Source organism: Sus scrofa, chromosome 3 (genome assembly GCF_000003025.6).
Source record: "Sus scrofa isolate TJ Tabasco breed Duroc chromosome 3, Sscrofa11.1, whole genome shotgun sequence".
In the NCBI taxonomy this organism is placed as follows: Eukaryota; Metazoa; Chordata; class Mammalia; order Artiodactyla; family Suidae; genus Sus; species Sus scrofa.
In genome coordinates, this window is record NC_010445.4 from 57277340 (window position 1) to 57305229 (window position 27890).

Sequence of the window (27890 nt, forward strand, 5' to 3'; positions counted from 1 at the left end):
GAAAGACAAATACCATATGATATCACTTATATCTGGAATCTAATATACAGCGCAAATGAACCTTTCCACAGAAAAGAATATCACGGACTTGGAGAATAGACTTGTGGTTGCCTAGGGGGAGAGGGAAGGAGTGGGGTGGATTGGGAGTTTAGGGTTAATAGATGCAAACTATTGCATTTGGAATGGATTAGCAATGAGATCCTGCTGTGTAGCACTGGGAAGTATGTCTAGTCACTTATGATGGAGCATGATAATGTGTGAAAATAGAATGTGTACATGTATGTGTAACTGGGTCACCATGCTGTACAGTAGAAAAAATTGTATTGGGGAAATAACAATTAAAAAATAAGTCAAAAAATTAAAAAATTAAAAATTTCAAGGTCTGGCTAAAGTCATATCTGACTCTGAGACTTTCACTGAGCAATCAGGTTCATAAACACTGAACAAGGAAAGCAGTGGCTACAATACTCTTAAGGAAGGGAATAATGGAATCATAGACATGATTGTTTCATTTATAGTTCTTGTGTGTTGAAGCCCAGCAAGGGACATGATATCTAGGAATAATATACAGCAGAATGACCTACTGAATGAAAGCAAATTCGTTCCCAAATCCACTGCCATCAAACTGGGCTAGAACCCTGGAAGCCAGGGCAGATGGATGAAAAGCAAAAGTTTGAGGATTTCAGAGATTTATTTCCCCTTTTTAGGAGCAGACCGAAGAACCAAAGTAAAGAATCTAATTGATAAACATCCTCTTATCTTTTTAATATATATAGGCAATAAGCAAGCTCTTGGTTTCTCTGTTTTTATGTTGTCCTCCAATACATTGTGGGAAATGTCTGAATATGAAACCATAACTGAGACTCACAGAAGAAAGAAAAAGTGAAATCACATTATTTAATACTCAGAACAGAGAAAGAGTGTGGGGTTACTTCAAAGTTCATGGTACAAGAGGATATTAGTGCAAGTACTTAGTGGTGTCTAAATCAACACTCATTGGTCACCATTCCACATGCTATAAAAGAGTAAAGTAATATGCTACAAAAATAGTATTAGCATTCATAAGAGAAGAAGAAGAGGCATTGGTTTTCATGTAGCAGACTTTCTTACAGGTTAACATATCCTTTCCATCAGATAACCCAGAGGATCCAGGGCCTATGTCGTGGTTGCACCAGATGATATTCTTTTAATGTGAGGAAGTTCTACTTCTAATTACCCCTTCCTGATCCTGTCTGTAAACTAAAATCTTAAGATATAGGAGTTCCCGCCATGGCTCAGTGGTTAATGAATCTGACTAGGAACCATGAGGTTGCAGGTTCGATCCCTGGCCTTGCTCAGTGGGTTAAGGATCTGGCATTGCCGTGAGCTGTGGTATAGGTTGCAGATGCGGCTCAGATCCTGTGTTGCTGTGGCTATGGTGTAGGCCAGTGGCTACAGCTCTGATTAGACCCCTAGCCTGGGGACCTCCATATGCCGAGAGAGTGGCCCTAGAAAAGGCAAAAAAAAAAAAAAAAAAGAAGAGAAAGAAAGAAATAATCTACCTAAGGATTTAACACTCTATTTAGAGGAATTGCATCATTAAGGTAGTAATTTAGATGACTGATTTTATTTTGCATCCTTTCTATTATTACACAGGCTGCCACCACCTGGAGCCCACTGAGAATTTATCCGTCCCCTAAACTTTCTTTCGTCCTTGCTTCTGATAGCCAAGCATGTTCTAGAGTCAACAGGAGCCACTAGAGGGTCTCTCAGAAGCCTCCCAGACATAGGAAGCAGAGACCTCTCAGCCTCTGAGGATGAAGTAGCTGGGCCCTGCAAAAACTGCTACAAGAGGTTTTTGTTCTTGTCGGTACCACTGTGGGTGGGAAGCTGCTAGACTGCTGGCAGTAATAGTCTGCAGCATCTTGAGCTGCCACGCTGCTGATGGTGCGAGAGTAAGAGGTCCCAGATCCACTGCCACTGAAGCGGGTTGGGACCCAGAAGGCCAAGCTTGATTGCTATAAATAAGGAGCCTGGGAGGGGCTCCGGTCTTCAGTTGGTACCAGTGTAATTTGTTGGTGCTTACACCTGGGCTGCCATTGCAGGTGATGATGACATTCTCCCCTTGGGAAACAGCCTTGGAGGCTGCAGACTGGGTCAGCACAATTTCTCCACTGGATACTATCATCACTTAGGAGAGATGAAAAGAAATAGAGATATAAGAATGTCTTAGTACCATGAAACATGCTCATTTACTAAGATTCAAGCTAAGAAAGAAAGAAAGAGGGAAGGAGGAAGGAAGGAAGAAAGAAAGAGAGGAAGGGTTATCTTAGACTTAAATTCCCATGGGAAAAATTATCCTGGGTTTGGAGCTATCACCCTTTCTTACCTGTGACACTGAGCAGCAGGATGCTGAGAATTTGAGCCTGAAAATCCATGACGTTGGCTGAGGCTGTCACAGGCTAAACACACTGCTTCTTATAAAGCACTCCTTAAAAACAAACCCTGAGAGTTGTGTGGTTTCAGAGGAAGAGAGGTGCAAATCAGTCAGGATGTGGGTAAGGAGATCCTGATTTATAAGTCCATGTGGTCCTATTTACTTGTATAAGAAGAAGGGGAGGCTCTTGGTGCTTTTCTAAGGAGTGCACACACCTGGTCCAGGACATCACCTCTGTGTTCCTGTCCAGAAAGGCTTAATTTAATCTCATTAACAAGGAACGCTCTACAGGGCAGTGTGGGAAGTGACTTTACTCTGTGATGAGAACGTGTTACATGTGATGTCCTTCAGAATATACCAGCCATGGGAGTTCCTGTTGTGGCTCAGCAGTAATGAACCCGACTAGAGTCCAAGAGCACCTGGGTTCGATCCCTGGCTTCGCTCTGTGGGTTAAGTATCTGGCATTGCCACGAGCTGTGGTGTAGGCTGCAGATGCAGCCTGGATCCCGTGTTGCTGTGGCTGTGGTGTAGGCTGGCAGCTGTAGCTCCGATTTCACCCCTAGCCTGGGAACTTCCATATGCTGCGGGTGCGGCCCTAAAGAGACCCTCCCCCCAAAAAAGAAAAAACAGAAAAGAAAGAAAGAAAATCCCAGGCCCACAATTCTGCCTCCTCTTTCCCTGGCAGGTCCTCCACTGAGACGTTGTACATTCACTCAGGTCTCCATAAATGCCAAGGAACTCCCAAAGCATTGGAGAAATTACCCCCTCGTAGGCAATCTAGAATATAGATAGTCTCAGGGATATTTCTAAGCAGGGTGGGCGCTGTTTCCATCCAGAGAAAAGAACCCACCAGTAAGGCAGAGCAAAGTAAACGTTTCTCTGTGAAACCAAGGATACTCAGCCTTGGCTTGTAAGCCCCACTTGCATAGAACACTCGACCCCCTGCTGCTATTACAAGATCCTGGGCTTTCAGGAGCTAGAATGTATATTTTATTGATTTCCACTTTAATTTTTACTAAATTAAATTAAAAATTCCTTCTTGCTACATCCTTGGACTTTTGTTAGTGCTTCTTTTTCTAAGTTCTTAAGGTAGAAGCTTAGGTCATTGATTTGAGATCTTTCCTCTTTCTTTTCCAATTTAGGCATTTTTAGGCTTATATTTCTAATATTATCTGTTTATCAACTTATAGCAAATTGAGCACTAGACAGAGGAAAACATTGATCATTTCCTCCCTTGAGAAGCAACAGGAGAAACATGAGGAGCTGGGATGAAAACGTCACCTTGAGGGATCTGTTTGATGCCGTTCACAGACGTGATTTGGGGAAGCTTCCATACTTAATGTCCTTGGCAGAGGGACCACTTGGGAGCAAGGAAATGAAAACAAACAAAACGGTATATAGTATGACAGCTATAGCAGACGGACCTGAGGTTGGTCCTATGTGTGATGCCTACCCCATGGTGTTCATACCCCATATTATCCCTGCCTCCCCACCACGGTTCAGTGTGGGCAGCTCCTGTGACTTGCTTCGATCTAGCCCATGCCATTTTGCAGAGAGGGAAGGGATTTTGAAGATATCATTAAAGTCCCAAATCGGTTGATGTTCAGTTAATCAAAATGGAGATTATCCTTGGTGAACCTGATTAAAACAGGATAACAAAATGCTTTAAAAAGGAACGGAGCCCTCCCTGTTGATGGATTTCCCCTTTGCTAGCTTGGTTATAAAGGAACATGGAACAGAATATCAGGAACATTAAATGACCTCCTGCCTGTATCCAGCAAAGCCAAGCCCCTTAGTCAAGATAGTCACAAAGAAAAGAATTCTGCCAATAATCTGAATGGCCTTGGAAGCAGATACTTCAATGCCCCAGATGAGATTACAGCCCAGTTGGCACTTTGGTTTCAGCCTGGGAGATCCCGAGGTGATGCCCCAGCTAAAGCTGCCCAGACTCCTCACTCTGAGAATCTGTGATGATCAGGGTGTGTTGTTTGTGGAAAGTTGTTATGCAATAGAAAACTAGGAAAACAATAAACTTTCCTATGTAATGAGAAAGCGCTACAAATTTAGAAACTAAGGGGAGTCTGAGACCATAGACATGTTACAGGGGACTGCTTTGTTCTCTTGCTCCCTCTGGGGAGGATGTAGAAGCCCCCAAGAGGCCAACGTGTGGATGGAAAGGGAGGTGGTGACTGGCCTTCCTTAACTGCGCTGTGCACACTCAGGCTTCTGGACTCCATCCCACCTGTAATATCAGAACACATCAGAAAAGAAAAAGGGAGGAGACGAGAGAAGACCTTGGCCATGTCTACTACGATCAGTGTTCTAGAAAATGGGCATGAAAATTGAAGGAAGACAAAAGGACAAGTAAAAATAACTAAAACTGAGGACCTGTCTTCCAAAAAATTTTTAACCAAAGAAGGAAAAATAACCACGTCACAATTTTAGGTTTCTCAAGAATCATAGAGATCTTTTATGTGAGCTCTAAGAAAGTAATTAAATTTTAAAATAGGTTATACGAGACACACACACAATCCTTATAAGGATTTTCTATTCCATATTTTGACCCGTTTATCAATAAAGACACCAGATCGAGGTGTGTAGGTGGAGAGGAGCATCTGACAGGGCTGAGCTCAGTTAGCAGCTGCCTGGGGAGGTTTTTTGAGACCTGGAGCATTGTGGGAGGACTCTCCTGATTCTGCTGGAAGAAATAGTTTGCAGCATCATCAGCCTCCATGGGATGAATTGTGAGGGTGAAATGAGTCCCAGATTCACTGCCACTGAACCTGGCTGAGACTTCAGACTCTCAGCTGGATGCTGCCTAGACCAAGAGCTTAGGAGGTTGTCCTGGTTTCTACTGATACCGATTAACACAGCTAATAATGCCCCAAGTACCACAGACACTCTGCCTGGCCCTGCAGGAGATGGTGACCTGCTCCCCTGGAGATGCTATCTGGGAGGCTGGAGACTGGGTCAGCACAATGTCCCCAGTGGAGCCTGGAATGGTAAACAATAAACAGTAAGCTTAGCATGTGCACTGAGATGGTCCCAGTGTAGATCCCTGCCTTGGAGGGCTTGTAATCACAGTCACTATGGGTAACCAGAGAACTAGGTAACTTAAAACTTAAAAAGAAATGCTTTTATTCAAGAGACTAAGAACTCAGAGACACAGAATGAATGACAACCACAATGAGTTTGTCCAACATTTCTCTGTATTCCTTCCATCTCAGCTGGAATCCAGAAGCAGCAGGATCCCCAACAGGGGAGCCCCTGATCTCATCCCTGAGAGCTGGACTAGAGGCTACTCCTCAGGTCCTGATGAGAGGACTTTAAAGATGCAGTGAGCAGCCTGGAGTATTGCCTAGTGGCACAACATGCAAATAAGCTCAGAAGAGCTTGGGCTGGTGCTCAAAGGGAACACCTGCTCTTCTTACTGCACCCAGTGGGACGTGGAGTCACCAAAATTACCCAAGTGTAGCTCAAGCACTTCTCAAGGGATTCTGTGACGAGTCTGTTGCATCTTTGCCTTCTAGTGTGTCTTTAATGCCACATGGGGGATGGTTCTTGGGCTGCCATGTCTTAATGACATAAGTTGTTTCAGGAACACCATTGACCTCTAAATTTTAAATTTTGTATAAGAACAAATGACAATACACTTCAAGTTGTGACCTTTGTCAGAAAATGAAAAGAGTGGGGTTATGGTGGAGTGAAACAGGGTGGCCTGGTTCAGCTGGGGAACAGAAATGGGCCCCTAGAGTAAATGGCCTTTAACCCAAGTCCTGAAACAGGGTCAGGAACTGAAATGAATTAGGAATGCAAGCACCAAAACTTAATGAAGGCTCAGTATTTAATCAGTGAACTGCCTCCATGTAAAAAAGATAGGGACTCTCCATCTGCTTAGTCCTGAAAACCAGTGCTGTGCTGTACAGCACTGGAAACTGTATCTAGTCACTTATGATGGAGCATGATGGAGGGTAATGCGAGAAAAAGAATGTATATGTGTGTGTGTGACTGGGTCACCTTGCTGTACAGTAGAAAATTGACAGAACACTGTAAACAAGATATGATGGAAAAAATAAAAATCATGTTAAAAAAAAAAAGCAGTGCTGTATCCCCCTGAGGCCGTCAGAGGGAGAGGCATCATCCTTATTCAAGGTAAAGAAAGACCAGTCCCTAACTTTCCATTCACCTACCTTTCTTGCCACTAGAAGCTAGAGCTGGGAACCCCATGTTCTCTGACAGCAAGATATAGTGTCCCAGAGATACTGGGAATGTATTATTGGTATTAGATGTATTTTAGACCATGAAGTGACTAGAAAGATTGATATCTAAAAATATTTCTTGGAGGTTAAAGGGATCCAAGAAAGCAACTGAGAATCGGCTAGTAATGTATCTGTTTAATATCTTCATGTGCAAATACTTACATTGGCCTTTTCTGAATTGCTTCAGTACTGTAGCTGAAAAAGTGCCTTTTTGTTACATGTCAAAGAGTAATTCGTGGATTTATTAATATATACTTCAATCATTTTAAAAAATTCTACACGATTCATCTTTACTAAAGAAGACAAATCTTTGGCAAAATCTCTAAAGAAAGTCATCAGCACCAGCTCTAAGGACACCGGAAGAATGTCTGCTCACTATGGAAGCAACAGCAGCCAGGACTGGATTCAGAGCACCTGTAAATGAGCTTCCAACCCAACCAGCCCAGTTTGTGGGCAGACGTTCAGATGTTCTCATATGTCTATACTTTATCAACTATGAAGAGGCTTGCAATGTTGTACTTTCCTGCCCTGTAAAGCTGTCCCCAGGACCCTGCAGAGTCACAACCCTGAACACAAACTCAGGTCATCTGGGCAAAGAGGCTTTATCGTGCCAGTCCTTCCCTTTGCCTGAGCCGAAGGCAGCTATACTAGCTTGTCGAAAATTGTGTAAAATGCAAGGGAGGTGACATGCCTCAGCTTGCAGCTGTTTGCCACAGAGAGAAGCCGTTGCCCTTGATCCCCAGGATAGAATGAGGCATGTAATTTCACACCTCAGTTGATGCTAGTGAGTCCATCTCTAATAATCCAAAAATAGCAAGGACACCAGTTTTTCTACAATCTACTGTCCTACACAGGTAACTTAATAATTGAGAACCAAACACAAAGTATCCCATAGAATTCTGACAGAATCGTATGATATATGATTAACAGAAGGTTAAAGAAAATGTGGGTTTCAAAGTTAGTCAGGTCAGGCAACTTTCTGCACCACCAGCAGAAGGACACTATCCTCTCCCTGAAGTAAGGGATACAATTTATGCATTCTTTCTTTCAGTCCTATTGGGCAGCCCATAACAACAGCAGCAGCAGCTGCAATAACAATAATTGCACATACTGATGTTGTTTAGTCAGGATCCATCAGTTGAATTCAGGACTATATCAGTTTGCCCTGAATTCCAAGAAAATGATAAAGGCGGAAAGCTAAAATGTGAAGCTACTTGAGAAGAAGAAAAGCATCTACATGCTAAAAGCATACCAGCCACTTTCCATACTCATTAATGGGTAGAGATCTGTGCAATAAGACTGGGTAAATCTTCATGATAGAGCCCAGGGAAGCAGGAAAGATCTATTCCAATCAAACAGCATAGAAGAGTATGTAAGTAGTCTCATGCTGCACAAACAGAAATATATAGATATACCTTAGACATCCTGGAACCTAAACTCTTTATGGTTGTCGGAACAAGAAAGGCATCTCCAAACCCACCTCTGAGGTCTAGGCAACTTCTGTAGAATTCAAATGGTCTTGCTCCTTTTACAATGACTTCAGACTTCTTTGAAAGGCTTCAGTGGGGACACCATGGGATCATCTTTCCCTTTTCCCCTTCTCCTTCCTTGTCACTCTTACAAGAAAAGAGAAGAGAAGCTAAATGAAGGACTGTCTTATGAACATTACTAAATAATCAGTTCTTGAGAATGGGCTGCTATGAAGACATCATTGTTACAGAAGAGCATTCTGCTGTAAAAGCTGGTGCTGAAATGGCAACAGAGTGGAAAGTGTGGGAGGAGCCACAGGACTTGGGCTGCCCACTCCCTTCTCCACAGTGGAAAGAGAAATGTGCTATCTGGGGCCAGAGTCCCGAGAGAGGCTTTCATGCTCTGCAAATGACAATGAATTTGAGCATCATCTCCCTCCCCGGGTCTGACTATGAGGATGAAATGTGTCTCAGACCACCTCTCACAGAAATGACAGAAATCCCAAAGACACTGGATGCCAAATGAATCAGGAGCTTAAGAACTTGTTTCTCTTGTTGCTACATACAGTGATTATGGACCTACTGCTAGAGATCTATGACTTGGCAGATGTGTGTTAGTGGCTCCACCTTGTGGACAGATGATGAGAATGAAGACAGGGAAGGCCATTATCTGAGTTAGTGTCTAAAGTGCAGTCTACACAAGGATCTAGGGCAAATGAAATTGTGCCTAGGAAAAGCCACGTGGCTTATGAAAAACACACACCGGGAAGGGTTCTCTCTCTGACAAACCAGCAGCTTAGGAAAGAAGTGTGCCACTCACAAATGAGCGCACGCGCGCACACACACACACACACATAATTCCAGTTGTCAAGAGGTTAGGAAATGTTGATGGTGAGGTACATCAAAAACCAACAACAACAACAGCAAAACAGAGTTTAGCAGTAGTTAAAGTGATGAAGACAGATTTTATTCAGAACTATTGCAGCAGAGGAAAAGATGCCTCCATACAGACCAGGCTCAATTCCCAATACACTATGGGCACACGGGAATTGATAGCCAATGGTGAGAGTCTGAGAATGAAAAATTACTAAGAAGAACATCAGGTGTAAAGGAGGTTATGGCTAAACTGACTTAAAAGTGTCTTTGCTGAAGACAGGCCAGGGTGATCAGAAGTCACCTGGAAGATGATGGAGGATGAGTAAGCCAATGAGATATCAAGGGTGATCAGACATGAAGGACTCTTGTTACAATGACTTAGCAGAGTTCTTCCTGAAACTGGGTTTTATAAAGAAGTGCATAGATGGGCCAAAGAGAAAGTTCAGGAACATGAGTCATTTTTGATGAAGCAAAGAATCTTTGTCAAGTGTTTTTCTAGTTTTTCTTTGTGCTTCCCTCTTACCTGGTATCCAGAGAAGATGATATAAGAGCAGCTTAGCACCTTGCCAACTCTGTGCTCTCAGTCAAGAGTAAGGTAAATTTAAGAACTTGAAAATCTTCCTTTAAAGATGCTCTCTTCTCTCAAGCCTATGACTTGGAAACAAACACAAAGCAAATACCCCTTCAGAGGACTACCTTGCTGAGACCCAAGGAAGAATCAACTTTGACAAAAAAATGTCCATTTGATGCTATTATTTAAGAGTTACCAAAAAGGATGAGGGATTTGACTGAGATTTTATTCAAAGGATGGAAAACAGCTCCTTCATGGAAAATTGCCACCATGGGTAAAAAGGGCAATACAGGAGTTCCCGTTGTGGCGCAGTGGTTGGCGAATCCAACTAGGAACCATGAGGTTGCGGGTTCGGTCCCTGCCCTTGCTCAGTGGGTTAACGATCCGGTGTTGCCGTGAGCTGTGGTGTAGGTTGCAGACGCGGCTCGGATCCCGCGTTGCTGTGGCTCTGGCGTAGGCCGGTGGCTACAGCTCCGATTCAACCCCTAGCCTGGGAACCTCCATATGCCGCGGGAGCGGCCCAAGAAATAGCAACAACAACAACAACAAAGACCAAAAAAAAGGGCAATACATTTGTCAATTCAATCTGATGATCCAGCTTGTTGAATGAACAATTAAACAACAAAAGAGCTAAACTTACCCTGGGGATTAGCTGAGAGAGAAGACTCGGCCACTGACTCAGAAACTGTGTTCCTGGGTCATAGCTTAACACCCAAAGAAACATCCACTGACAAACAGGCAAAACAACACCAGAACTATAGGGTCCATCGGGGAGATGGACAAGGACAGCAGAGCACCATCTACCACCTCACAGAAAAATGTTTTTCATCTTTCACAGGAGATTCTATAGTGTACTTTAGAGGCAACCTAAGACCCCTATCAGAGAAATTATGAATACATGAGCCACAACCCCCAGTACCAGACATCTGTTTTCATAAAGGGGGCATCACCTACAAACACTGGCCCATCTGTACACCCCCAGGGCCCATCCTCAGGGGTAGGCCTGGGCAAGGGCAGGCAGAATCACCAGGTGTGACCACAACCCTCAGTTCCACCAGCTCCACTTTCATGCTCCATGGGCATTTGCATCAACCAACCCACTAAACTCATCACTGGCCCAGCCCTGTGGTAAGAGGCTGATAAACAGGTCTTTTCTGGGACAAGGTCTGAACAGCCTGAGGATGGTGAGAGGTAGCAAGATGGTGCCACTATTCCAGGTCCTTGGGCTCATGTTCCTCTGTCTTCCAGGTAAGAGTACAGCCCCAGCTGCAGTGTTCCCTCAGGGATGATCCTCATACTCCCCAAAAAGAGAATAAAAAGAGGACAGACCTGGTTAGCATCTGGCCTCATGGTGGGAAGTTCATTCCAGCTTTAAAAATAGAGTGTCACAGCATTTCTGGACCGGTCCCTATGTGCCTCTGATTGCAGGTTCCAGTGGGCAGATCGTGCTCACCCAGGCTGATAAGTTCCTGCCTGCTTCTCTGGGAGAGAGTCTCCATTAGCTACACAGCAAGTCAAAGCCTGCTTTACTAAGATAGGAAGCACTACTTATCCTGGTATCAGCACAAACCTGGGCAGGCCCCTATGGTCCTCATATACCATGGTTCCACATGAGTCATTGGAGTGCCTGCCAGGTTCAGTGGCAGTGGGTCTGGGGCAGACTTCACTCTCACCATCGAGAGCCTGGAGCCTGAGGACTATGCAGTCTATTTCTGTCTTCAAACCCTCAAGAGTCTTCCCACAGTGGTTGAGCCTCAGATATTAACTTCCCCGCCAGGGCAAGCCTATGGTCCTAGCTGCCCCATCCTTGCTGAGGTCTCCTCTGACAGAAACAACCAAGCAATAATACAAACAAGAGAAAAACAAGTCTGTATCATGGGCACAGACTGCCTGGGGCCTTCTGTCCCCTTCTTCCTCTCTGTGGTCTTAAGTATAAGTATTTTGCATAAAAGAAACTTCAAAGACATAGGCACAACTAGACCAAAAAAAGGTAGAGAAGAACCCACAGATAGACAGGTTCTCTCTCTCTCTCATCCCCACGTCTCCTTCTGAGTCTCCTCTGGACATTTAAGCATCACCTTCTCCATTTCTTTTTTTTTTTTTTTTAATTTTCCCACTGTACAGCAAGGGGGTCAGGTTATCCTTACATGTATACATTACAATTACAGTTTTTCCCCCACCCTTTCTTCTGTTGCAACATGAGTATCTAGACATAGTTCTCAATGCTATTCAGCAGGATCTCCTTGTAAATCTATTCTAAGTTGTGTCTGATAAGCCCAAGCTCCCGATCCCTCCCACTCCCTCCCCCTCCCATCAGGCAGCCACAAGTCTCTTCTCCAAGTCCATGATTTTCTCTTCTGAGGAGATGTTCATTTGTGCTGGATATTAGATTCCAGTTATAAGTGATATCATATGGTATTTGTCTTTGTCTTTCTGGCTCATTTCACTCAGGATGAGATTCTCTAGTTCCATCCATGTTGCTGCAAATGGCATTATGTCGTTCTTTTTTATGGCTGAGTAGTATTCCATTGTGTATATACACCACATCATCCAAATCCAATCATCTGTCGATGGACATTTGGGTTGTTTCCATGTCCTGGCTATTGTGAATAGTGCTGCAATGAACATGCGGGTGCATGTGTCTCTTTTAAGTAGAGTTTTGTCCAGAGAGATGCCCAAGAGTGGGATTGCGGGGTCATATGGAAGTTCTATGTATAGATTTCTAAGGTATCTCCAAACTGTTCTCCATAGTGGCTGTACCAGTTTACATTCCCACCAACAGTGCAGGAGGGTTCCCTTTTCTCCACACCTGCTCCCACACTTGTTATTTGTGGATTTATTAATGATGGCCATTCTGACTGGTGTGAGGTGGTATCTCATGGTAGTTTTGATTTGCATTTCTCTTATAGTCAGCGATGTTGAGCATTTTTTCATCTGTATATCTGGCCATCTGTATATCTTCTTTGGAGAAATGTCTATTCAGGTCTTTTGCCCATTTTTCCATTGATTGATTGGTTTTTTTGCTGTTGGGTTGTATAAGTTGTTTATATATTCTAGAGATTAAGCCCTTGTCAGTTGCATCATTTGAAACTATTTTCTCCCATTCTGTAAGTCGTCTTTTTGTTTTCTTTTGGGTTTCCTTTGCTGTGCAAAAGCTTTTCAGTTTGATGAGGTCCCATGGGTTTATTTTTGCTCTAATTTCTATTGCTTTGGGAGACTGCCCTGAGAAAATATTCATGATGTTGATGTCAGAGAGTGTTTTGCCTATGTCTTCTTCTAGGAGTTTGATGGTATCCTGTCGTATATTTAAGTCTTTCAGCCATTTGGAGTTTATTTTTGTGCATGGTGTGAGGGTGTGTTCTAGTTTCATTGCTTTGCATGCAGCTGTCCAGGTTTCCCAGCAATGCTTGCTGAATAGACTTTCCTTTTCCCATTTTATGTTCTTGCCTCCCTTGTCAAAGATTAATTGACCATAGGTGTCAGGGTTTATTTCTGGGTTCTCTATTCTGTTCCATTGGTCTGTCTGTCTGTTTTGGTACCAGTACCACACTGTTTTGATGACTGTGGCTTTGTAGTATTTCTTGAAGTCTGGGAGAGTTATGCCTCCTGCTTGGTTTTTGTTTCTCAGGATTGCTTTGGCAATTCTGGGTCTTTTGTGGTTCCATATAAATGTTTGGATTGGTTGTTCTAGTTCTGTGGAAAATGTCCTGGGTAATTTGATAGGGATTGCATTGAATCTGGAGATTGCTTTGGGGAGTGTGGCCATTTTTACAATATTGATTTTCCCAATCCAGGAACATGGAATATCTTTCCATTTCTTTACATCTGCTTTGATTTCTTTGATTAAAGTTTTATAGTTCTCGGCATATAGGTCCTTTACCTCCTTGGTCAGGTGTATTCCGAGGTATTTGATTTTGTGAGGTGCAATTTTAAAAGGTATCGTATTTTTGTATTCCTTTTCTAATATTTCATTGCTGGTATACAGAAATGCAACTGACTTCTGAATGTTAATCTTATATCCTGCTACTTTTCTGAATTTATTAATCAGTTCAAGGAGTTTTGGGGTTGAGTCCTTAGGGTTTTCTATGTATAGTATCATGTCATCTGCATACAGTGACAGTTTGATCTCTTCTCTTCCTATATGGATGCCTTTGATTTCTTTTGTTTGTCTAATTGCTGTGGCTAGGACTTCCAAAACGATGTTGAAGAGCAGTGGTGAGAGTGGGCATCCCTGTCTTGTTCCAGATTTGAGTGAGAAGGCTTTCAGTTTTTCCCCATTAAGTATTATATTTGCTGTGGGTTTATCATAAATGGCTTTGATTATATTCAGGAATGTTCCCTCTATACCCACTTTGGCGAGGGTCTTGATCATGAATGGATGTTGAACTTTGTCAAATGCTTTTTCTGCGTCTATTGAGATGATCATATGATTTTTGACTTTTTTCTTTGTTAATGTGGTGTATGATGCTGATTGATTTGCGTCTGTTGAACCATTCTTGTGAACCTGGGATGAACCCAACCTGGTCATGGTGTATAATTTTTTTGGTATGTTGTTGGATTCAGTTGGCTAAGATTTTTTTGAGAATTTTTGCATCTATATTCATCAATGATATTGGCCGTCCATTTCTTTAATCTTTGCATGTCCACCCAGGTCTCCAGGCACAGCCATCCAGCTCAGAGACTTTTAATTGCATCTTGATGGGGAGCAAGCTCAACACAGTTGGTCAAGAAGATGATGTCCATGCCCTAAGTCCTATGTCCTCTGCTGCTCTGTGTTCTAGGTGAGTGAAATTGTTCAAAATCACAGAAATACAATGAATGCTTCCTCCAATATTAGTTGCATTTCATTGGAAATGTGTTTTTGAGCTGTGATATGCACTAAATGCCACATTATTTAATTCTCCATCTCTCATGCTACAGAGATGAGCTTTTCTGTTTCATTTTTCTTTCTAAACAAGCTGTATAACACTAGAGGTCCAGTCTCTGTCTGTGAGTGCAGATTCCTCTTACTCATACTCCATAATTACATGCTCTGAGACTAGAGAGCATCTCAATTAGACTCTCACTTAGTCTCAATCTGCAGACCTGGAACCAGCCTCCCGTGCATTGATGAGAGAGACCATCTAGCCTCTCTTGAACTTGAAACAAAAGTCAAAGACTGGACATAAAGAAAGAGCCCAACTCATGTGTAATCCTCAATACAAAACTTATATTAGAGATTTGTATCAGAATTTCACCTGGCCACATGTAGGTGTAATCTAACCAGAGAAGCCTAAAAACTTCCAAAACCTGAAGAAGGGAACAGATATCCAGGTAGAGAAAGAACAGAGGGTTCCAATCAAGAGAAACCAAACAGAGCCTCATGAAGACATATCATAATTAAAATAGCAAAAGTTAAAAAATAAAGAGAGGATTCTTTTTTTTTCCCACTGTTCAGCAAGGGGGTCAGGTTATCCTTACATGTATACATTACAATCACATTTTTCCCCCACCCTTTCTTCTGTTGCAACATGAGTATCTAGACAAAGTTAAAGAGAGGATTCTAAAAGCAGCAATAGAAAATTAAAGAGTCAGTTACCAGGGAACACCCAGAAGGCTATCAGCTGGTTTCTCTGCAGAAACTTTGCAAGCCAGAAGGGAGTAGCCTGATACACTCAAAGTCCTGAAAGGGAAAAACCTGCAACCAAGGATACTCTACCCAGAAAGACTATCATTTAGAATGGAAGGAGGGATAAAGAATTTCACAGACAACCAAAAACTGAAGAAAATACAGCAATGCTAAAACCACCCTGAAAGAAATCTTGAAAGGTCTTCTCTAAATAGAAATGAAGCAAGATTCTATATGGAAGGAAAAATCATAATAGGAAAGGCAAATATATAAAAGGATTGGTGACTACTTAAGTAAGCCAGCAAATAGATTAAAAACAATCAATACTTTTTGTAGAAGCAATTATAGCTAAAATTAACAGCAAAAGGACATCAAAATCACAAAGCATAGGGGAGAGGAGTATAAAAATGTAGGTCTTTTAGAATGTGTTTGAGCTTGTATGACTATTAGTCTAAATCAGATAGCTATAATTATGGGTCAACATACTTGAAAACCAGGTTAACCACAAATCAAAAACATATGATAGGAGGTCCTGTCGTGGTACAGTGGAAACAAATCCAACTAGGAACCATGAGGTTGTGGGTTAAATCCCTAGCTCCGCTCAGTGGGTTGAGGATCCGGCCACCAGATCCTGCTGTGAGCTGTGGTGTAGGTCACGGACGTGGCTCGGATCTGGTGTTGCTGTGGCTGTGGTGTAGGCCAGTGGCTACAGCCGGATTAGACCCTAGCCTGGGAACCTCCATATGTCGCGGGTGCGGCCCTCAAAAAGACAAAAATATGAAGTAAAATAACAAAAACATACAATAGAGTCACAAAAACAAAGGAACATTTTAGGAATGTTCCTAAAAAGAAAGGAATGAAAGCATAATACAAAAGAATACCATCAAATCATAAAGAGAAAAACAAAAAGAAGAAATAAAAAAAAACTACAAAATCAACTGGAAAACAAGGTTTAAAATGGAAATAAGTACGTATCTATCCATAACTAATTTGACTGTCAATGGAGTGGAGTTCCCTGGTGGCTCAGTGGGTTAAGGATCTGGTATTGTCACTGCAGTGGCTCTGGTTATGGCTGTGGCATGGGATCCATTCCCTGGCCCAGGAATTCCTTATGATATCAGTGCAACTGAAAAATAGAATCAAATAAAATAAATGTCAATGAACTAAATGCTCTAATCAAAAGACACAGAGTGGCAGATTGGATAAAATAAATACATAAATTACAAAAAACAAGAACCTACAATATTCTGCCTACAAGAGACTCACTTCAGGACAAAAGACACACACAGATTGAAAGTGAGGGGATGGAAAAAGATATTTCATCCAGATGGAAATAACAAGAAAGCAGAAGTAGCAATGCTCAGTCCAGTCAAAATAGACTTTAAAACAAAGTTAGGAGTTCCCGTCGTGGCGCAGTGGTTAACGAATCCGACTAGGAACCATGAGGTTGCGGGTTTGGTCCCTGCCCTTGCTCAGTGGGTTGACGATCCGGCATTGCCGTGAGCTGTGGTGTAGGTTGCAGACGCAGCTCGGATCCTGCGTTGCTGTGCCTCTGGCGTAGGCTGGGGGCTACAGCTCCGATTCAACCCCTAGCCTGGGAACCTCCATATGCCACGGGAGCGGCCCAGAAATAGCAGCAACAACAACAACAACAAGAAAAGACAAAAAGACAAAAGACAAAAATAAATAAATAAATAAAACAAAGTTAAAGGGATAAATATAAGAAGAAGATATACATACACTTGTTAACATACATGCATCCAATATAGGAGCACTTAAATCTATAAAACAAATACTAACAGGTATAAAGGGAGAAATTGGGAATACAATAACAGTAGGAAACTAACATGCCACTGACATCAGATCTTCTAGATAGAATATCAATAAGGACAGATCTTCTAGATAGAATATCAACAAGGCAACATAGGTCCTAAATGACCCAACAGACCACGTGGATTTAATTGATAGCTTCAGGACATTACATCCAAAAAACAAACAAACAAACAAAAAAACAGAACACACTTTATTTTCAAGCATGCATGGAACATTCTCTCCATCACAAAATACAAGGTCACATGTACTATGTCACGAAACATGCCTCAGCAAATTAAAGAGGATAGAAATTATTTCAAGCATCTTCTCTGACCACAAGGGTATGAAACTAGAAATTACCCACAGAAAGAAAAATGGGGGAAAAAATCACATGAAGACTAAACAACATGCTATTAAAAAAAAAATAGGCTAGTGATGAAATCAAAAAAAAAATCCTAAGAATGGAATCTAGCTCTTTTACATTACTCATCTAATTTTAGACTTCATTACCTCATAAGGATTCTCATATTACAGGATTATTTTTCTAATAATAAATTTGGGGCTCAAAAACAGTAAGTCATTTGTTCATAATTACACAAGAAAGCATTGCCTAGTGACGGGGTCTATATTATTTCTATATGTCATATTCCACAGTCACTCTTAAAACTATTTTAGGTAACCTAGGTTGAAATACAATTGTATTAGTTGAAATATATTTAATCATCTTTGATATATAGCCTATATCACAGTCAGAAAAATCTCTTAAAATATGCAGCTCTGTCTGAACTAAAAGTGTTGGTCATTATTATACAAACTTTTAAATCAAAGTTCAAAATCATTGTGAAAAGTACACAAATATGTATACAATACCTATATGTTAAATTAAAATATACATACATATGTTAAACTACAGATAGGGAGATAAGATAGAGAGAGGTAGAAGTAGAAAGGAAGAGAAAGTGACACACATAGAGAAATTCAAATGTTTACATGGGGTAATATGTTTACAAGAGGTTTTGTTTTATTTTACATTTCTACCTAAATTCTCCATAAATCTTTTATAAAACTTTTATGGTTTTTTAAAATAATTTAAGTTGCTCTCTGTCTGTTTTCTTGCTCTGCAAATCTTACCATGACTTTCTGACTAAAAACCATAAAGTCAGACGTGGCTTGCCGTCATTGCTTTTGTTAGCTAGTCATATCTCTGAGAGACCCAAATAGGAATTCATGGTCTTGTTGGCTTGTATAGCATTGCCATCGACTGACAGAAGTTCATAACTGCACCCTGACCTCAGTTATGCCCCTGCCTCACACCCCCCCACACACACCCCCACACCCCATCCCCCACCCCATCTTTTTAGGGCCGCACTCGCTCATGGCATATGGGCATATGGAAGTTCCCTGGCTAGGGGTCCTGTCGGCCACAGCCACAGCCACAGCCACAGCCACAGCCACACCAGATTGGACCCCGGCTGAGACCTACGCCATAGCTCCTGGCAACACTGTATCCTTAACCCACTGAGCAAGACCAGGGATTGAACCCACATAGATATTTGTCAGATCCATTACCACTGAGCCATGAGGGGAACTCTGACACTGTTTCTTTTTAATTATTTTCATTTGTAATGTTTATGGAAATGGTTAACCGTATACAAAGATATGTAAAACACATACACTGGAGTATTTTGAAGCCAATCCATTAAGATTTCAGTACAGGAGTTCCCGTGGTGGCTCAGTGAAACAAATCTGACTAGGAACCATGAGGTTGCGGGTTCAACCCCTGGCCTCGCTCAGTGGGTTGAGGATCTGGTGTTGCTGTGGCTGTGGTATAGGCCGGCAGCTACAGCTCCGATTGGACTCCTATCCTGGGAACCTCCATATGCCGTGGGTGCAGCCCTAAAAAGAAAAAAGAAGAAGAAAAAAAAGGAATTTCAGTACGCTGTTAACAGATGAGGACTTTTTTCTAAAAAACCACCATGCTACTATAATACAGAATTAAGAGTAATTCTCTAATACAGCCAATATTCAGTTTCTATTTATTTTTTTAATTAAAAAATTTTTTTGTTATTTTCCCAATACAATTTTTTTTCTACTGTATAGCATGGTGACTCACTTACACATACATGTATACATTATATTTTCTCACATTATCTATTCACCTCCTTGATTGTCCCTAAATATGTTGCTACAACTATTCATAATAACCAAGACATGGAAACAACCTAAATGTCCCCATTAACAGATGAATGGATTAAGCTGTGGTACATATATACGATGGAATACTATTCAGCCATAAAAAAGAACGAAATCATGGCATTTGCAGCAACATGGATGCAACTAGAGATTACCAGACCAAGTGAAGGAAGTCAGAATGAGAAAGACAAAATACCATATGATATCATTAACATGTGGAATCTAAAATATGGTGCAAATGAACCTATCTACAGAACAGAAACAGACTCACAGAGAACCCCCCTTTGGTTGCCCAGGGGATGGGGAGGGAGTGGAATGGACTGGGAATTTGTCATTAGTAGATGCAGACTATTCCATTTAGAATGGATAAGCAATGAGGTCCTACTGTACAGCAGAGGGAACTATATCCAATCTCTTGGGATAGAACACGATGGAGGATGATAGTATGAGAAAAGAAAATTTTATATATGTATAACTGGGTCACTTTGCTGTACAACCGAAATTGACACGCATTGCTGTGGCTCTGGCACAGGCCGGCACCTACAGGTCTGATTAGACCCGTAGCCTGGGAACCTCCATATGCCTCAGGTGTGGCCCTAAAAAGACAAAAAAAGACCAAAAAAAAAAATATATATATATATATGAAACATGTCATGGGGCTGGGATAATCTTGAAACAAAAGTCAAAGATTGGACATGAAGAAAGAGCCCAAAATCACATGTAATCCTCAGTGAAAACTCTAAGAAGAAATATTTGAAAGTCCTATCCGAATGTCACTTGGCCACATATAGCTGGAATCTCAGCAGGGAAGCCTGAGGACAGGAGGGAGGGTTTTTTTCTCACAGAGCCTGGAGCAGGAGGGTTGAGGATGGAACATCACCCTGGTGTGTGACTTTCATTTTAATTATTGCAAGAAGGCTCTTTGCTGTTCCAGACAGAACAACTTGGACTTTACTGGTGTAGGGGGAGGTGCCACGGTCTTCTCTGTGCCACTTGGCTGTCTCTGTGGTTATTGTCTCAAAGTTTTTATCTTTCTAGATTGCCCCTTTCCTAGTCCTTTGGCAAGAAAGAGCTGGCATTTGTTAGGGCTCTTTATTATCACAGCCCATTCATATTCCCAGGGTGTTAACTTCTCCAGGACCTGGTCTGTGATATATGACACAAAAAGAAAGTCCAGGCATTTTCCTGTCATTTTTCAGGTACCAAGATCCCTATATGGTCTACCTTATTCTCTCTACCTGTGTTATTTTCCCAGGGTTGCCAAAACAAAGTGCCAAAAACTGGGTGGCTTTTTTTTTTTTTAACAGCCACACCTGCAGCATATGGAAATTCATGGACTAGGGGTTAAAGCAGAGCTGCAGCCACAGGCCTACACACCAGCCTCAGCAATACTGGATGTGAGGCACATCTGTGACCTACACCACAGCTTGTGGCCGGATCCTTAACCCACTGAGCGAGGCCAGGGATAGAACCCACATCCTCACAGACACTATGTCAGGTTCTTCACCTGTTGAGCCACAATGGGAACTCCCTGGGTGGACTTTCTAAGATAAATTTATTCTCTCACAATTCTGGAGGCTAAAAGCTCCAAATAGGGTGTAGGTAGGGCCATGGGCCCTCTGAAACCTGTCAGAGACCATCTTCCCTTGTGTCTTCCTGGCTTCTGGTGGTAGCTGTCAATCTTCAGCCTCCTGGTGTTTGCAGGTGCATCACTTCGCTTTCTTCCTCTGTCATCTGGTGGCATTCTCCTATTTTGGTTTCTTATATTTCCCTCTGTTTATAAGGACATCAGTTATATTGGATTAGGGACCCTACTGAAATGTGGCTGGATCTTAATTTAATTAATTCTATCTGTAACAACCTTGTTTCCAAATTAAGTTACATTCTGAGGTACCGAGGATTAAAACTTCGACATCCTTTTGGGGGGAACACAATCCAACCCATAACATCACCTTTTAGAGTTATTCTCTTTTTTTTTTTAACATGATACCTCAATTTTCTACGTGTCCTTAATGGGAGGGATATGGGGAAGTGGAAGTCACCTTGTATATATTTTTTAAACTTTCAAAAATAAAACGCAAACATAGCAGCAACAATAACAAGAGAAACGAGGACTAGCTTTAGGTGAAAAAGTCGGTGGTCTAAGTATACATCCAAAGTTTGGTTAAATAGTGAAAACAACTGAACATTCAGGGCTTTTAAAAATTTTATATGCATAATTACTCACATAGTAAAAATCAAAGCCATATTTACTAAGCACCTATTTTGTTCTTGATGAGAAAGCAAAACCTCATTCCCTGTCATAGGTGACCTGGCAGCTGAACTGGAGCTTCTAGGTCATTGGAGGGCAAAGTAGAGAGGGCAGCTTTGCCCATCCACCCAGGACAGGATTCCTGCTCTAGGAGCTGAATCATCAATTCCTTAACAATTGAATATTGTTTGCTAAAATAAAAAATGTTTTCATAATTAAATAGCATTGCTGACTACATTAAAAAATAACAAGGTGTCCAGGAGTTCCTGTTGTGGCACAGTGGAATCACATCCAACTAGTAACCATGAGGTTGCCAGTTCGACCCCTGTCCTTGCTCAGTGGGTTAAGGATCCAGCCACCAGATCCTTGCTGTGAGCTGTGGTGTAGGTCACAGACATGGCTCAGATCCTGCATTGCTGTGGCTGTGGCAAAGGCCAGCAGATACAGCTCTGATTTGACCCCTAGCCTGGGAATCTCCATATGCCGTGGGTGTGGTCCTAAAAAGCAAAAAGCAAAAAAAAAAAAAAAAAAAACCAAGGTGTCCAGTAACTTAAATGTCCTAAGTTTAAAATTGAAGAATTGAATGAGTTAAAATATAGAAACTATAAAACAATCTATTTCTCATTTTACGTAGTTTCTTTTCTTTGTGTGTGTATGTGCGCACAGCACGCTTGTGTGCTTATATGCATGCGTGTCTTTTATGCCAGTACCCTACTGTTTGACTAATAAATTTGTAATATAATTTGAAATCAGTAAGTGTGATGCCTTCAGTTTTCTTCTCTTCCTCAAGATGGTGTTGTCTATTTGGAGTTTTTGTGTTTCCATATAAATTTTAGGATTGTTTTTTATATTTATAATGAAAAATACCACTGGGATTTTGGTAGGAATTGTATCGCATCTGTAGATCATTTTTAGGGGCATTTTAACAATATTAATTCTTCAAAGCTACAAACACGGAATAGGAATATCTTTCCATTTATTTGTGTCTTCTTCAATTTCTTTCATCAGGGTCTTATGCTTTTCAGTGTACAGAACTTTCACCTCCTTAGTTAAATTTATGCCTAAGTATTTCATTCTTTTTGATGCAATTGTAAGCGAGATTGCTTTCTTTATATCACTTTCAGATAGATCAGTATAAAAAAGCAACTGATTTTTGTATATTGATTTTGTATCCTGAAGCTTTACTGAATTTTTCTAACAGTTTTTTTCGTGGAGTCTTTAGAGTTTTCCATGTGTCATCTGCAAATAGAGGAAATAATTTTGGAAATAATTTTACTTCTTTGTTCCCAATTAGAATACTTTTTTTTCTTGCCTAATTGCTCTGGCTAGAACTCCCAGTACTATACTGAATAAAAGTGGTGAGAGTGGGCGTCCCTATCTTGTTCCTGATCTCAGAATAAAAGCTTTCAGCTTTTCACCATTGCATATGATGTCAGTTGTGGGCTTGTCGTCTTTGGCTTTTATCATATTGAGGTATGTTCCTTTCATACCCAGTTTGTGGAGAGTTTTTATCATGAGAAGATGTTGGATTTAGTCATATGCTTTCTCTGCACCTATTGAGATGACTGTACAATTTCATCTCCATTTGGTGTATCCCACTAATTGATTTGCAGATGTTGAATTATCCCTGGAATAAACCTCACTTGGACATGGTATATGGTGATTCTAATGTATGACTGGATTTATTTTACTAATATTTAGTTGGGGATATTTGCATCTATGTTTATTGGGGATATTAACCTGTGATTTTTTTTCTTTTATTGTAGTATTTTTGTCTGGTTTTGGTATCAAGGTAATGCTGTCTTCATAAACTGAGTTTGGAAGTATTCTATACTCATCTACTTTTTGGAACAATTTGAGAAGAATAGATATTGACTCTTTAATTGTTTTGTAGAATTTACCAGCAGAGCCATCTGGTTCTGAACCTTTCTCTGTTGAGTCCCTATGATTGCTGACACAAGAAGTATATGCACTTTCATTTTTGTTCTATGCTATCCAGTGCCTGATGCTATGTTCCTAGAGACAGTCCTTTATATTTAACCTCCAACCTTTTACTCCCTCTGCTTGAGCAGAAATCACCTAACTGGAGCTCCTGGCTTGCTTAGAGCAGCACCTCCAAACCAGTTAGCCCACCACCTTGTACTCCAATCTTCCATTCTGTTGCCAAGACTATGAGAAGGAGTCAAGTGCTGTAAAGAGACAAGATAATCCACATAATTTTTCTAAGGCTGGAATAGGAAAGACTGGTCCAGAAGTAGGAATTTTATGTACTTGTCATTTCCTGTTTACATTATTCCATGTAAATCTCAGTCTGTCTCCTCACCTCAGGCACTGGCTTACTGCTCGGGGAGGTATAAACAGGATGTTACTCCCCTTGGGGTGAAACCCAGGTGGCACTAGGCCAGAGAGACCCTGCATTAGTCTAAAGAATATTTCCTAAGATATGCGGTTCTCCATGTTCCTCGGAGATCTTTACATCTTTTGTCATATCTCATGTGCTCATGATACTATGTTTCTGCTGTCTGCACAGCAGTGAGCCCCCAGAAATACCAGTGTGGAGAAGAAAGGGAGGGAGCCAGGGAGGGAGAGAGAGAGGAAGAAAGGAAAGAAGGAAAGAAGGGAGGGAGGGAGGAAGGAAGGGAATTTTTGATTGAGTCATTAAAATTCTAATTTTTTCTAATGAACTTATATATCCATGTAGCTTCCATGTGATATAATTCCCAAGTACACATATCTACCAAATTCATTCTGAAGAGCAATCACTGAGTACTCAGTATCAAGGCACAATGGGGAATATAGACGTACCCTGATGAGGTCACTCACCCCAAGCTGTTCCAAACTGATTATAAAATTCCATGATGCAAGGCAGAATGTGGGAAGTAGGATAAATACCACATTACCAAAGGGATGGCATGGCCTACCTGGAAGGTTTGTGTCACTCAGTGTTCACCTTCTCCTTAAATAGCCAAAATCTCTTAGGCATCAATGGAGAACTTCATTATGTATAAAGCTCCTCATCCCCGAAGCCTCCATTCTAATCTGGAAGCCCAGCCCCACTGCATGGTAGTAACTCTGACCCATTTTTCTCTCATATTCAGTAGTCGTGAAACTCATTAGAGGAGCTTTATGCTAAAGATGGCCCTTGTCAACCTGTGTCCATCAAAGATAGCATGGGACCTCAGAGACCCCACGCTCCACTGCCAACCCGAACTTCACACAGCAAAAAATAAATTTCCAATGCATTAACTCATTCAAGCTTTGGATCATATCTATTAGAGTAACTTTCATTGTCCTTCATTTATACACTTACCAGGATAAACATTATTCCTGTACCAAATGGCAGCATTTAGTTGGAAATCACTGAGTTGGTTCTTGGAAGGCAAATTTTTAGACCCTGATTATGTGCCTACATCCTCAGTGTCATTAAGGGGACCTGATTTTCTTAGTTGTAAAGTCAAATAGTTAAGGCCTTTCCAACATTAAACTTGATGTATCCTATTCTGAGTTCCAGAGCAGCTGGCACGCAGAAGAAATATATTTTCACACTGAACAGGCTTATTTTTTCATCTTTCACTGGATTTTGGAAAATGCATTAAAATATCCCCTCTGACTTAGGGGGAACAGATGGCACCTGTGCCAAGAATTTTCCTGGTTAGTGAAGATTTTGCCGAGTGTCTCAGGAAAGGTGACGGAAGTGCTTTCGCTAGGAGGCAAGACGCCTGGTTCTTCCAAGTCAAACGGCCCATAAATCTACAAAGACCCTCTAAGGACACATTCAGCCTGTTTTCTATTCTGTCAGACATGGTCCCACACTCAGCTGCAGCCCAGATATCTTGGTTAAGGCAGCACCAGCAGAAGCAGTTTTCAGGGCTTCAGAAACTACCCAAAGTGATCACCAGAGGGCGCAGAACAAGAGAAGAGAAGACCAAGAAGACGGCCAAGTACCATGTGACTGTTGAACCATCCTTGTTCATTTCATTCACTCATTCATTCAGTAAAGGTACATTGAACATCAGTTGTATGCCAGACACTTGTTAGTCACTGAGAGCGCAGTGGTGAGTGAGATGCCCTGTGAAATGCAAGAAATAATGAAGAATGTGAACCATATTCTTTTTCATGGAATTAGAAGATACGATATCCTGGGTAAAGACTAGCATCAACGATGTGCTATGTGTGGTTATTTGTGCGATCCTGCAGTTCCCCTAGGTTGATGCGTCCTCATGTATATGTCTTACATTTGGGTGGACTCTTCCTGGTTTCTGTGATTAACTTTGGCAGCTACCCTTCATCTTCTCTGAACTCCCAGCCAGGCAATTACAAGACTGACTAAATATTTACCCTTTCTCTTCACCTCACTTTAAAAGACTTTGTTAGAGTTCAAGGAATAGAGGTGAGCACTTCTAATCTGAAGGGGTCCTAGGTTCCTTCCAGGGACCACTAGTAGTCCACTTGCAGTATCACAGTCATGCCAATGCAAAGAATAAATACAAAAGTATTCCGTATCTGTGCATCTTCTTGGCATAGGAACTTCTAGTTACAAAAAATTATAAAGAAACTGCTTGAAAATCTTCTTGTATTAGGTTCTTTTGGAGGAAGTAAGTCTTTGACAAACTCCTAAATTTCTTCTAAAATTAGTTTCTATCTCTTTGGGAGCCAATTATTCCATTTATTTGGGGAGATAAGGAATTGTACACTTCATTTAAATGTTCAAAAAGCAACAGCCTCCTTCACTGTGGAAAACAATATGGAGATCCCTCAGAAAACTAAAAATAGAACTATCACTTGATCCAGCAATCCCACTCCTGGGCATCTCTCCAGAGAAAACAATGACTTGCAAAGACACATGTACTCCAATGTTCATTGCAGCACTCTTTTCAATAGACAAGACATGGAAACAACCTAATGTCCATCGACAGAGAAGTGGATCAAGAAGATGGGGTACATATACACAATGGAATATTACTCAGCCATTAAAAGGAAAGAAATAACGGCAGTTGCAGCAACATGGATGGACCTAGAAATTGTCATGCTAAGTGAAGTCAGTCAGACAATGAGACACCAACATTAAATGCCATCACTGACAAGTGGAATCTGAATAAAGGACAAAATGAACTTCTTTGCAGAACAGATACTGACTCACAGACTTTGAAAATCTTATGGTTTCCAAAGGAGACAGTTTGAGGGAGTTGGGGGATGTGTTGGGGGTATGGGATGGAAATCCTATAAAATTAGATTGTGGTGATCATTGTGCAACTATAAATGTAATAAATTCATCGAGTAATAATAAAAAATAAAATAAAATAAATAAATAAAATGAAATTTTTTTTTAAAAAAAAGCAACAACCTCCTTGAGGAGAGAAGGATGTGGATGAATGTAGTCAAAAGTTGTAAATTTCTAGTATAAGATAAATAAGTGCCAGGGAGGTTGGGTACAACGTGATAAATGTAATTAACACTGCTGTGCATTATATATGAAAGTTTTTAAAAGAATAAAATTTTTTTTAATGGCCACACCCATGGCATATGGAGGTTCCCAGGCCAGGAACTGAATCCAAGCTGCAGCTGTGACCTATACCACAGTTGTGGCAATGCCAGATCCTTTAACCCACTGCCCCAAGCTTGGGATTGAACCTGTGCTTCTGCAGCAACCCAAGTCAATGCAGTCAGATTCTTAACCCACTGTGCTGTGGCAGGAATGCCTGAACTATGTTCTTCAAATAGGTGGATTGGGGAGTTCCTGTTGTGGCTCAGTGGTTAACAAATCCCACTAGGAACCATGAGGTTTTGGGTTCGATCCCTGGCCTCGCTCAGTGGGTTAAGGATGCGGTGTTTCCGTGAGCTATGGTGTAGGTCACAGATTCTGCTCAGATCCCGAGTTGCTGTGGCTGCGGTGTAGGCCAGTGGCTACAGCTCTGACTGGACCTCTAGCCTGGGAACATCCCTATGCCTCAGGTGCGGCCCTGAAAAGACAAAAAAAAAGAAAAGAAAAATAGGTGGATTGTATGTCATGAAAATTATATCTCAATAGCACTTTCACCCCTGATCACTACCAGAAAAAGAAAAAGAAAAAATAATAATAAAGAAAGTGGCCCCCAAAGGGTGGTCGAATGGGATAAATCCTAGCAGCAGGTGCTTTAATTCTTAAAAGGTTTTTTGTATGTCATTATAATCTCTTCCTCATTCCTAATGTCCATGTGTGTTTCTCTCTTTTTCCTTTGCCAAACTCTCCAGAAATGTGTCTCTTTTCAAATAAACATTTCTTGGTTTTAGTCACCAAAATAACTTTTTTATTTTTTACGTTCTTGTTTTCATTTTTACTATTTGCTTCCTTCTACCTTCTTTTGGTGTATCTTGTTCTGTGGCTAGCTTCTTGAGTTTAATGCTGAAGTTATTATGTTTGGCCTCTTGGCACTTTAATCAGGAAAGGAAATACAT

At 41.2% G+C, this 27890-nt stretch overlaps 2 long non-coding RNA genes and 2 gene segments (V, D, J or C); 2 read left to right on the forward strand and 2 right to left on the reverse strand.

Moving 5' to 3' along the window:
- LOC100736878 overlaps nt 1-27890 on the forward strand; it is a 106951-nt gene that overhangs the window by 62952 nt on the left and 16109 nt on the right.
- LOC102158624 lies at nt 1494-2863 on the reverse strand. The segment is given in 2 exon segments: nt 1494-2169; nt 2369-2863. Coding segments are annotated over 2 exon segments (470 nt in total).
- On the reverse strand, nt 7234-10537 carry LOC110259985. The gene is made up of 3 exons (XR_002342539.1): nt 10232-10537; nt 9544-9674; nt 7234-8291 (listed from the first exon to the last, which is right to left on the reverse strand). It is a non-coding gene; the product is annotated as an uncharacterized LOC110259985 (long non-coding RNA).
- Nucleotides 10715-26643, forward strand: LOC110259984. 2 transcript variants are annotated; one of them, XR_002342538.1, is made up of 3 exons: nt 10715-10839; nt 14243-14372; nt 24967-24983. It is a non-coding gene; the product is annotated as an uncharacterized LOC110259984 (long non-coding RNA). The 2 variants fall into 2 exon arrangements; XR_002342537.1 differs by lacking the exon at nt 24967-24983 and adding an exon at nt 25071-26643 and having other exon boundaries at nt 10716-10839.